The following is a 12,313-nucleotide window of genomic DNA, read 5'->3' as shown; positions in this document are numbered from 1 at the left end:
CTAGCCTTCCGCGCCCTGCTGCAGATCCGAGCTGTGAGGAAGAAGCCTGGGGCTCTGTCGCCCGTCTCGTTCAGCCCCGTCCTGGCGCAGACCATGGACCATGATGAGCACTCTGTAAGTAACTCTCAACCCTGTATGGCTTCTGGCCCTGTGTTCCCCCAAAGCGAGTGCTGTCTCCCTACCCAACAGGAAATGTGCAAGGGAAACAGTGAGTGGACTTGGTCACATTAATCATCAGAGCATAAGCTTTCGGTGAAGTGAGCTGTAGCCCACGAAAGCTTATGCTCTGATAAATTGGTTAGTCTCTAAGGTGCCACAAGTCCTCCTGTCCTTTTTATGGATACAGACGAACACGGCTGCTACTCTGAAACCCGTCATTAATCACCAGGAGTCTCACTAGCATGTGAGACCTTCCACGTACGAGGGCTTGCTAACACGCTGGGCTTCGCTTCCTCCTAATGCCCACAGTGCCCTAACCCCAGACACTGCTCCCATTCGTTCTAATAGCGCTCGCCCAACCACTGTGCTGGAGGGAAGCAGCATTATCCTTGTTTTACAGATGGATACATTTTGGGAGACTTGCCTGTAGTCCAGAGGGAGTCAGTATCAGAACACAGGGATTCCTGGCCCCGGTCCTGTACTGGAACCCTGAGATCAAAACCCCTTCTTACTTGTTTTCCTGCTCCAGACTCCTAGGACTGGGAAAAAGAGCCTCTGTCGAGTTCCTGTTCCACCCATGGGATTGCTTGAGGGAGCTTGTCTGGATTTGTCTAGCCCCGATCTCTTTGAAGGGAGTGCTTGGGTTCTCTTTGTAAAACTCTTGTTCAGAGAGGTTGGGGTTGACAATAGCAGAGTCAAACCAAGTCTCAGATGCAAGCAGAACTGATTGCAAAAGAGTCCCTGCACACCTTGTGTAAAGCAAACACCTTTGGTTGTGAAGTTGCTTAAAAAACCTCTCTAAAACTCTTCTAGTTGAGTGTTTGCACCCTGGGACTTGTTCATGATTGTGGTACAGCGCAACGAATCAGGGGCCGCGCCTTGGCAAGCAGGAGGGGGAAGCACAGCTGAAGTATTAATGCAAGTGACCGACCTAAGAGAGGGAGGAGCGATCCATTGTTATCCCCTAGACCTATCCAGTGAGGCTTGCAGCTACCCTCATCTTCAACACCAGGGAGGCTCCTGCTTCCTCTTGCTCCAATCAGCCTGGGGGCTTGGCTCATGGTAGAGCGTGGGGCACTGGGACCTGTGTTCTCTGCAGGTCGCATCTCTTCATTAAAGATGAGGGCTGTTGTCTGATGCTGTTATACAAGCTTGACACAGCCCGCAGCCTCCTCGCAAGCTGCAGATGAGGCCCTCCGAGGATCACGCAGGGCACCCTGCAGTGGTCATAGAATCATAGAATATCAGGGTTGGAAGGGACCTCAGGAGGTCATCTAGTCCAACCCCCTGCTCAAAGCAGGACCAATCCCCAATTTTTGCCCCAGATTCCTAAATGGCCCCCTCAAGGATTGAACTCACAACCCTCCTGGGTTTAGCAGGCCAATGCTTAAACCATTGAGCTGTCCCTCCCTTCCTACTGAGTTATCCCTCCCTTCCCTGTGGTGCTGTAGGCAGAGCAATAGGCTGCAGGGACAGCTGGGTGGTAAGTGCCCGATGAGAGGGAGCTGTTGCTTAAAGATGTGTGTAAGTTTCAGTGACTGATTCGCAGGGCCCTGTGTGGCCCCTGGCTGTGGACTTCACTGCAGGATCCAACCCCCACCCCCCGGCCTCAGAACCGAGCTACAGCACCTGAGCTTTCATTTAAAAAAGAAAACACAAAATAAAAGGGTTGGTTCTTGCCCCTCATGACTGCGAAGAAAACGTCCCCGATATAAACCAATCTCTTACTGTCTCCTCATGTCTGCTGCCTCCTGAAACAGGAGCTCTGAGCTGGTGTCTGTACACAATGCCCCCTCCAGCTTGGTGGGGCAATAATCCTGGAACCTAGGGGCAGTTTTAGTGTCAATGCAATTAAGTATTTCATTGCTCGCTTAGCTCACTATCCCCCACTGCCTCTCCAATTGCCTAAACCCACAGTGTGCTGTACCTCGCTGCCATGTCCTCCGGCATGCATGCACCAACCTCTACAAGGCACTTGTGCTTTGTCAGAGCAGATGTTGTTGGCACTGAAAGGCATCACAAAGTGAATGGGTTATAACATCTCAGTCAGTGGCAGAGATGCTGAGCTGGGCATATTCTTTATACTCCTCCTCAGCGCAATAAAAACTTCCCTTTGGGAATTTACCAGCCTGCCCCCAAAACATGAGCACTGCGGTGCAGAATTGAGGTGCAGTTTGCCGCTGATGATGGTGATTAATAATTGGGTTCAAATGACATTGGTTTAACTACTTTTAACAGGACACCGTCGACATGTACGGCATGTCCCCTCAGCCCCCAGTTTCCCAGTCATGTGAAAGACCCAGACAGACAACAAAGGAAACTCGCTATGTGGAGGAAGCAGCAGGAAGGGCTGTTGGATGCACAAAAGAAATAAACTGACAAATAGCAAGCACATAACATATTGCTCTCTCTAATCTTTGCCTTATCGAATTTTGACTGTTGTTTGAAACAGATGTGTGCACAAAATTTTAAATTGGTGGTGCCCCTTTAAATTAACCATTAAAGGAGCAAAGGATTTACTGTGCAAAGAATAAAGCAGGGATCCAGGTTTTGGACTGGGTCCAGCTTGGTGGGGTTGCCTAATGTTACCCCTGTTTTCCTCTCCTGCAGAGCTCCGACAACATCCCTCCAGGATATGAGCCCATTTCGCTGCTGGAAGCATTGAATGGCCTCCGCTCCATCTCCCCATCCATCCCTTCCGCTCCTCTGTACGAGGAAATCAGCTACACCGGGGTGGTGGATGGACTGCCCCCAGCAGGCCGCCCACTAGCCGGGATTGACAGAGCCATGGAGAGCGGCCCTCAAAAGAGCAAGCGGAGCAAATCTCCAGACAGGTCAGCCCTAACTTCAGAAACGTCCCTCCCCCAGGGCCTCTTCCCTGCACGTGCCTTCTAAATACCCCTAGAGAGCTCAGAGCTACCGACCATTCCCATCTGTCTCCGTAGGCTGCATCACAGGAGGTCCCCAGCTTTCTCATATCAGCTGTCCATAAACACACTGAGCTGGGGAGTAGCCTTCCTGGCTCCTGGTCACAGAGCGATCTGCTGTCCTAGTGCAGTGTGAGGCTGGGAAGTGGCGCCCCGGATTTTCAGCTGGTTTTGCAGCCGTGCTTTCGCACTCTCCATGTCCCGCACCCCCAGTTCTATGCCCACACTTCCTTTGAGCTTTTTCTGGTATCATGCCCCTCAAGCCCCAGGCTGCAGGTGAGCCTCCCCTTGACACGTGGAGACCCAGTCCGGAAGCAGAGCCCTGACAAGCATTGCAAGAAGGGGCTGAAACTCCTGGGAATGCCAAGTTCAGATCCCAGCAGGCCTGAGGTGGCCCTTTGCCCTGCTGAGCAGGTTCTATGCAGGTGACTGTTGGCTTGTGTCTCAAATGACACGCACCCAGGGGTCTGAGCACTCGAAGCGGCTGCTTATGCCCTTGTGGCCCTTTCTATGGGAGGGAGGTTCCTGATCACACGTTCCCCTGCCTACACTCTTGTGCACCTCCTGGTTTCTGCCGTTTCCGCTGTGCTGTGCCTGCCAGGGGTTGGGAGGTGCCATGGGAATGTAAGTTGCTGTGTTTTGTGGCTCTCTGCAACGTCACCCTTCTCCTACCCCCAGTGCGTTACGATCTCCTTCGTCGCCGATCCACGAAGAGGATGAGGAGAAGCTCTCTGAGGACTCGGACTCCCAGCCAGCGCTGAGCGGGGCCGAGCTGGTACTGAGGAAGAACAGCTCTCCTGGAGTAAGTCCCCATCCCAAGCACTCAACCCTGGTTGCTCCCTGCCCCATGAGCCCTGCACCAGTGAAGGGCCACTCTCTGGGCTGTGGCCTGGCGGCTGGCTACGGGTGCCAGTCTGGGGGGAGGTGCATTTCGGGCAGGATCTTCCTGAGTAACAGGGCTCAGGGTAAACCCTTTAGTGCATGATGGGAAGGAGCCCGGAGTCTGCTGCCGGGGAGCCCCAAACACTTCCCCACCTCCCTTAACTCCACAGCTCTCTACCCCCCAACCCCAATGCCTTGGGCTTCCCATGCTCCCAACCCCTCCCCTTGGGCACAATGGGAACTATTACAATTACAGCCCGGGAGGGCATTTCTAACCCCTTGGGGCTGGCACCTGAAGGGCTTTGTTAACATGGGATGCTCCTGCCGGTGCAGAAGGATTCCTGAGTGGCAGATCTAGGTTAATTCTGGCTCCAATCACTGCAGCTGGCTTTGCAGCTTCCTAGCTCTGAACCCCCCAACCTGGGCCTGCCCAGTGGACCCACAATCAGCATCTGACACCTGGGAACCTCCAGGAGGGGGTTTCAGCAGGGGGTGGTGTGACTGGACAGGTGGCCACCCTCGTTCCCCAGGCCAGTACGGTGCTAGTGTGGTGATATTGCTGGGCACCCTGTATCGGGGCATCAGGCTGCCCCCTGTCCTGGACACAGCCCTCCTGAGCACGTCGGTACAGTATACTGAGTCCGAGGGGAGGGGTTCCAGCCTGCAGAGGTCATTCTGTTCTCTCCTTTTCCAGAGCATAGTGGCTGAAGAAATGGAGGGGATCTCATCCCTGCAGCAAGGTACGTCCTGCCTTCAGATAAGTTAGTCTAGAGGGTAGAGTTTGGGGCTGGAATTGACCCCCTGCTCGCCTCTTGGTCTTGCTCTCTCAGCTTATGGCAGGGCTCCTTCTAATCCCTCTGGAAGGTGCTCCTTGGGGATGGACATGGTCTCAGCCTAGGATCACATGCCCGGGTCACTGTTCTCTGTTGAATGTGGGAATCCCTCTGCCAGGGACCGGCTTTGGGGTTTCCAGTTCCCCTTGGAAACTTGAATCTGACAATGGCTAATCAGCTGCAATTCCCCAGTCTGAGGGCCTGTCCGGGCAACAAGCTGGGGGGTAAATCTGCAGCACGCTAGCCTGCTGCGTATCAACTGGCCACATGGATCCTTCGACCATGCACTCAGGGTATGTGCACGTTTAATCTGGGAGATGTGATTTCCAGCCTGTGCAGACATACCAGCACTAGCTCTGCTTGAGCTAGCATGCTAAAAATAATGGAGCTGGGGTAGCATGGGCCGCGTCTTGGGAGAGCTGCTGGAATACGTATTTGCCTGGATCCCGGGTACATACACAGGTGGCTGGTCTGAGCAGCCACCCATGCAGCCCCAGCTACACCACTGTTTTTAACAAACTAACCTGAGCTGGGTTTCAGAGTAGCAGCCGTGTTAGTCTGTATTCGCAAAAAGAAAAGGAGGACTTGTGGCACCTTAGAGACTAACCAATTTATTAGAGCATAAGCTTTCGTGAGCTACAAAGCTTATGCTCTAATAAATTGGTTAGTCTCTAAGGTGCCACAAGTCCTCCTTTTCTTTTAACCTGAGCTGGGAATCTCACCTCCCAACTCAGAGGCAAGACGTAAACATTCCCCTGTGTGCATTGAGTGCTTGGGAGCGCTGCGTGTGGTAGCAGGGTCCACGTGGCCAGTTAGCGCAGGGGCAGGCTGCTGTGCTGCAGATTGACACCCCAGTTTGCCATGCACTCACCCTCTAGACAAGCCTGAGCTTTGTCCATGGGATTTCCTTGGAGACTGAGCGCCCCCTAGTGCTTGTGCACGGACACAGCGCCTGACCCATCACTGCTGGGCCCCAGGTGTGATTCTTCATTGAAACATGAACTTTGTGCAACAGGGGTCTTTGTGCGAAGAACTATCAAGATCCGCAGAGCTCTGTGCGCTGTGACTCCTTCCAGCGCGTCTCATGTCTCATATCTTCCAAAGGGAGCATTTAAAAACTGCATTTGGACAGTGGCAGAAGCTGAAGGGGAAACCACGCCAGCTGGGAACTAGGGAAGCGACAGTGACTGAAATTTCTCATGCGTTCCTTCCCAGCTGGCTCTCCCTGGAGCTGAGCTCTGCCCAGGGTGGGCTGACGGGGCAGATCAGTAGTGCAGTGCCAGGCTGGCTGTGTGCATTCTCCTCCCCTTTGTTGCTGTCACCATGTTCCCCAGCCTGCGCCCAAGGGCCAGGTGGGAGGCAGAGGCTCTCAGTTGGCCATTGTGCCAGGCAGCACCCACCATTCCCAAACACTTGATGGGAAACTTCACTGCAACTTAAAAGCCTAGATCTCATTCCCTAGACAAACCCTCAGTAACACCAGGCTGCCTGTTGATCTGCTGTGGGAGGTGGCTTCCACATGGGGAAGGAGGAGAGTGCCGGGGTGGGTTCTCCGTCTTGCCCAGTGCCAGGTAGCCATCTCCCTGCTCCAGTGCTGCTCCATGGGTAAGATCCAGGCTGTTCCCTGCATGCCTGGGGCTGGCTCAGTGCTCTGCTAGGATTCGCACTCTGGTGCTGTGATCAGTGCCCAGGGCAGGGCTGTCAGGAGGAATGGCAGGAGGCATTGCACGACTTCGCTGGGCTCCCTAGGCCTGATGTGTCTCGGCTGCAGACAAGAGAGGTGCCTTTTTCAGTCGCTGGCCCTGTCACCTGGCAGCGTTTGCAGGGCGCAGCAAGGGGCAGTGGGGAAGGAACCTGTTCTCCCAATGCGTATGGCAGTGGGGGGCCCTTGTTAGCACTGGTCTCTCCTCGGGAGGGAAGGCAGCACAGGCCCCTCCATCTCTCTCCCGGGACTAAGCTGTCCAGCTCTCTGCTGACTCCAGGTAGCCGCCTGCCCTCCATGGAAGACATCCCGCCAGAGAGCAACTGCAACGAGCACAGGAGCCGTACGCGGTCGGAGAGCGACCCCCCAGTTGATGTGTACCTGCCAGGTAACAGCCCAGCCCTTGTGCGGGCACGGTGCTGATTGGCGGTGGGTGGTGCCGCCGTGGCTTGGCAAGGGGTCTGTGCTGTGCCTATTGGCTGCAGGCTGAGCCACCCTGCTTGCAGCTTGCTTGCCTGGGTTGGCGCATCAGGCAGCTCGTCTCCAGTGGAGAGCGAAACTCTCCCCTAAAGCACCCACTTGCCATGATCATATGGAGCTAACTGCTGCCTCCAGGGGCATGGGTGAGTGGGGCTCCCAGAGAGGTAACTTGCCCTATATCTCCCTTTGCCGTCCCCCTCCTCCCTCACCCTTTTGTCTTGCTGCTTCCAGTCCCACCCCCTTTCCTCCTTTCTGCTCTTTGGGCTGCAGCCACCAGACGGCAACACAACTGCAAGTGTGATAGTGGCCTCCCCGTGCAAGTTGGTGAGATTCTCTTTCCCCACTCCACCAAAGATTCAGGAGTACATGAATAGAGGCATAATATGTGGGGGGGCTGAAAACCCCTGGTCTCCCTCCTCTAGTGACAGCCGCATCTGATCACTGGCCCTGGCGCTCCAGCTGTGAGCTCCCACCAAGGGGAAAAGCCCACCTGGCAGCAGATCCCGGGCACACCCAGAGAAGAGCGCAGGTTCCTGGCTTTATTGCTCCTTGTCTCCATACTGCTGATCCAGGGAGGGAGAGGCAGGGCCTGCCATGCTGGGGCCGCTGAGCAGTGAGCATTGCTGGCTGTGCAGGGGAGGACCCAGGCTGCAGCCCCGCTGCCGTTAGAGCAGGGGAATCCTCCTCCAGGATGCCTGTGCAGGAAGGGCTGTGGCAGCAGGGGTGCCTGCTGTCACCACAATCCACACGCGGCACACTGGGCTCATCCTGGAACCAGCCTGTGGGCGAGGGAGGGGCCCACTCACTGTGCCGCGGGCGGGGGATTGCGCTTCGGGGGGCTTCATGGCTGAGCTGCTCCCAGTGCAGCTCCGTCAGCTGTAGTCCTTGCAGCCTGTTCTCCCCCGTAGAGTCGCGGTCTGTTCTGAGCGTCTCTCTAATGTCTCCTTCCTTCTGTCTGCCTCCCTGCTCCTGCCCTGGGCAGCACTGGGTCCCGATTCCTGCTCTATTGGGATAGAGGAGTAAGCTGGTACGTCGTCTCATTCTCTTATGCGCAGGGAATTGCATGGGGCGGCAGGACCCCTTTCAGGGTGGGGCTGTGGTGGGGGCAGACTAGCTGAATGTGTCAGTACCAGGCTGGCCCCTTCTCCCCTCCCTGCCCTTCCAGCTCGGCCCAGGATGGTGCATTGCTGCAGTGGTTTCCCCTCACCACAGGATGGCAGTAACAGGCCCCAGTGCAGGGCATGGGATTTCAGCCAACTGGCCTGAAATCCTGGAGTTCAGCTGCTCCCAGGGCTTCTCTCTCTCCAGACTGCTCAGCTTGTGCCTCCTTTGTGAATTGTCTGCAAACTGACCTGTCAGCTCTGATCCTACCCCCTGGCAGCATTCCTGAGTCCCCTCTGCCCAGCGCTAGCCAGGCCCAGCACCCCGCCAGGCTCCACTGGGCAGGCCACCAGTGTCCCTCTCCCCAAGAAAGCGAGGTGAGTTCAGCTCACTGCTCCTCACGACTAGGGGCGCATGGTGCCTCCAGCCACCGCTGCTGTTACAGGAACAGAGGAGCCCGGTCCCTGCCATGCTGAGCACCCTCCCGCAGCCCCTCGCTGAATGCTCCTGCAGGAGGCCCATAAGCATGTGGGTAACTCAGCCCTGTTAGCACAAGTGGCCAGGGTGCGGAACTGGCCCAGAAACCCCCTCTCACACGCACACAAGGAGATCTGATCTGATCTGCTTCTGCTCACCATGTGCAGGGTTCCCCAAAGACTGGGGGGCCAAGAGCCTGAAACCTGCGGGGGTTCCCATCTGGGCCCCGGTGCCCGCTGGGTCCACGTCCTGCTGAACTGTGGCAGAGGGCATGGGGCTCGTGCACTCATCAGCAAAGCCAAGAAACTGGAGAGGAAATCCTTGTTGGGTCCCCACCCAGCCCCTCTGTCCTGGGAGCCAGCACAGGGCAGTTCCCTTCCCGAGCAAAGGAAAGCGGGACATACCTGGCATATGCTAGACTGTGGGGAGTGTCCCGTTTGCAGCCTGAGTCCCTCTAGCCTCCCCCCACCCCCACCCCCACCCCCGAAAGGTCCCGTGCCCACAGGGCTCCTCTGGTGCGCACATGCTGGCTGATTTTCCCCCAAGCTGTGGCTCAGCCCATCCTGTGCCCGCCTGCTCCACCCCTAGGCTGATCAGAGGGAGGGAGGCAGGGACCGCAAGGCGAGCGAGCTGTCTTCCTGGGCTGTGACATCTGTCTCTCTCTCTCTCTCTCTCCCCCCTCCTTCAGGGTCGTCCGACTCCAAGACCCTTCCAAGCCATGGCGCCAACAGTCCCACTCAGCCCCTCCTCTTCGACCAGCCCCAGCTCTGCCCAGAGGACGCGTGCAGCCTTTCCTTCCGCCCAGGCCTGCGGCGGTCTCAACTGCGTCCCAAGCCACATGCACAAGCTCTCCTCTCCCCGAGGGAGCTGGGAGCCTCCCACGCCCAGCAGGGCCCCCAAATGACACTCTGAACATGGCTCGGGTGTGTTAAATGAGTCTGTAAATGGGGCAAGAGGAAGGCAGGCGCTGCCCCCTGCAGTGGGTTCAAGCCAGGCTCCCACTTTCCTCTTGGGACTGGCTGCTCCCCTCACCAACGGGCACAACTTTTGCACAGGTTGGTTTTTTAAAGATGTTTAAAGTACTTCCTGTTCTAACCCCTCCGCCCCCTTTCCCTCCCCCCACAGAGGAGCTGGTGGGAGGGAGTTGTTGGGGGGCGGGATGCAAATGAAGGACACTCGCATGTATATTTTGTAAACACGAGGACTGTCGCAGCTGTAGGGTTGTGCTGCCCCTCCCCTGTAAATACGTCTTGGGCCAGTCACCCCTTGCAGGCCGGCCAGGGTCTGCTCTGCTTTCTCCTGGGGGCACCCAGCCCGGGGGGGGGGGTCTCTAGCCAGACTTACGTGGCACTCCCTCTTCTCCTGGTGCTACTGTCCCCAGGCGATGGTCCCCTGGGTGTGGCATTGCCACCTGTCCAGCTGGTGGCTCCATGATTGCTTTGCAGCTGGCGCTCACTCCCCTGCAGCCTTGTGTGGGAGGAGCAGTGTGGATAGGCTTATGCCTTCCCCTGCAGAGGGACGAGGGCCCCAGCTGTACTCCCAGGAGGGACAGCCCCTCTGTGGGGAGCCTGCTCCTGCTCAGTCCTTCCCAGGGAAGATCCAGCCGAATCTCCAGCATGGGGCACACGGGATGCCCCTCCCCTTCCTGATCCTGCACGGGGGGGGCTCTTGGGTTCAGCCACCAGCTGCTCCCCTGCTCCCTCCAGCCCGTCCTTCTTGGGGAGCTGGTCGCTGCTGCGCCGGGGTGGACCTAGCACCTGTCCCGCCCTGCTGTGTGGCTTCTTCCTGCCAGGCCCTGGTTCCTGGGATCTCAGCATGCCATGCATGTCTGCAGGCCGGCTCTTACCTAGCTCACAGCACTGGCAAACTCCTGCCAGCGGCTCCAGGGCAGCCTGCTCTGTCAGCGCCCTCGGGCTCTATGGGCTGCTTTCTGAGCTCCTTAGACACAAGCACAAGACTCCTGCCGGAAGGGGGGGCTTTGCCCCACCAGGCTGCCACCAGCAGCACCCACTTGGCTACCTGCAGGGCCAGGGCCAGTGGGGCCCTGCTGAGTGACACTGTTCAGGGGAGCCCTTAGGAAGAATAGCCTGTTCTTTGTCCTTTACTATTCTGCCCACTTTCCCTGCTGCAGTGAAGCCCTGCCACTTGCTCCTCCTAGCTCTGGGGAAACCCTTCCCCAGCCCAAGTCCTAGCCCCTGGAATCTCCCCATAGCCCCAGCACTACTGTGGTGTGTCTGAGCCCTGGCAGGGGTAGGGAGCCCGGCCTGCAGAGAGTTGGGAGCAGCGCCCTGGCAGTGCTAGGCCCTGTTACAGCTGCAGGGCCCAAAGGTGTGGGAGGATCAGCCTGGCAGTTTGTTTCCCGCTGGCTGGGGCAGGGCCGATGAGTCGAGCACTCAGCTGTGGGTGGGGTTGGGCCCAGCATCTCTCCAAAGCCAACAGCTCCATGCTCAGCACCACCAGCAGTGAAGCCCAGGTGGAGGGGTCCTGCCCCCTGGTACGGGATTCCTGCCATGCTGGGGCATAGGAAAGGCCTCCATGGCAGAGAACCACCCCCTAACCCATGGCCCCTTTGAGTTGCAGCCAGCTGCCTCCACCCTGGTAAGGCCTTCATGAGGCAGAAGATCACCCCTAGGCCCTCACTGCGGTCTCCTGGGCTCGGGTGTCTGTTGCTGAGGAGATGGGGCGTGCATTGGGGTAGCAGAGGGGTCAGTCTTCCCAATGCTCCTGCTACGGCTCCTCCCCTGGAGAGCAGGCACGGCCATGGCACAGGAAGATGCCGTGAAAAGCACCTCCCGGCCCTTGCCACTGACTTCGGTGACTCCCTTTGGTAGCAGGGAAGCTTCTATCACCGCTATTTCCAGGGGCGTGAATCTCTCTGCCCCTCGTCCTGACCTGCAGCTGCATGCTCCCTGGGCAGGGTTCCAGACGGGGCTAGCGGGGCATGGGGGTGCTGCCAGCCTACGGGGCTGAGGGAGACCTGCACTCTGCACACAGCTGCACACCTGGAGCAGGAGGTGTTTGGGCACCTGCTTTTCCCCAGTGCCCATGGCCTCGTTGGTGCCCCCTGTGCGCCCGCCTTGATCGATGTTGCTCAGTGCGGTGACCTTGCTGTGTGCCTTGTTCTTGCTTTCTGTGCTGTGGGGAGCCCCTCACCCCATCCATGGGGCTGGCCTGGACCCTGCGGGAGTCTTCTGTCCCTATTGGGAGCTCTGCCCACAAGGACGCATTCCCAGGGGCAGGTTTGTGTGCATGGCTGCTGGGCTCTGCCGTCTGCTTCCGTTTGCCACCATGCCTTTCATTCTCTGCTCCTCCCCAGTGAGATGGGCCAGCCGCCTGTCTCCCCCGGCAGGGATTTCTGGGGGCTCCTCCCTTTGTTCCTTTGTTTAGAGTAATAAATCCATGCAGCAATAGCCTCTGTTTGGCCGTTATTGTAGTCTGTGTGTGCATCCCCTGCCCCATGCAGGGGGAGCGGAGCAGAGCACTCTGGGGCAGACGGCTGAGCCCAGACTCGGGCCTGGGTTTGCCCTGTCACCGGAAACCAACTCCCCTGCAGAGGCCAGGCCCCACGGCACTCAGACCCCATGATGTGCACAGCGGGCCCGGAGAGGTCTGGTGGAGGCTGTGGCTGCAGAGGTGTTAAGGGGTCTCTGTCCTGCCAGCCCCACCCTCTGAACACAGCACCTGTCTCCCCAAGCAGCTATCTGCAAAGCCCCAGGCCTGGGGTCTGGCTGGGTGCAGGCAGGCTCTAGGTT

The 12,313-nt window shown here is 57.8% G+C and overlaps 1 protein-coding gene across 4 annotated transcripts in view; it reads left to right on the top strand.

Annotated features, from left to right (window-relative positions):
* Positions 1-11,971, top strand: part of MGRN1 (mahogunin ring finger 1) — a 106,347-nt gene extending 94,376 nt beyond the window's left edge. The window contains exons 11-17 of one of the 4 annotated variants that reach the window (XM_084641130.1): positions 5-114; positions 2,770-2,993; positions 3,765-3,888; positions 4,663-4,708; positions 6,784-6,891; positions 7,966-8,010; positions 9,250-9,390. In XM_084641130.1, coding sequence (XP_084497256.1) covers positions 5-114; positions 2,770-2,993; positions 3,765-3,888; positions 4,663-4,708; positions 6,784-6,891; positions 7,966-8,006 — 653 coding nt within the window. In that variant the 3' untranslated portion in view covers positions 8,007-8,010; positions 9,250-9,390. Of the gene's footprint in view, positions 1-4; positions 115-2,769; positions 2,994-3,764; positions 3,889-4,662; positions 4,709-6,783; positions 6,892-7,965; positions 8,011-8,291; positions 9,000-9,249 lie in introns of those variants that run through there. The other 3 variants (XM_084641127.1, XM_084641129.1, XM_084641128.1) reach the window with 3 other exon arrangements.
* The last annotated feature ends 342 nt before the right edge of the window (positions 11,972-12,313 follow it).

This window comes from Lepidochelys olivacea, assembly GCF_965140295.1.
Source record: "Lepidochelys olivacea isolate rLepOli2 genome assembly, chromosome: 10".
Classification (NCBI taxonomy): domain Eukaryota; kingdom Metazoa; phylum Chordata; order Testudines; family Cheloniidae; genus Lepidochelys; species Lepidochelys olivacea.
The sequence above is the reverse complement of the archived record's forward strand: the minus strand, read 5'-3'. Positions and strand labels throughout refer to the sequence as shown.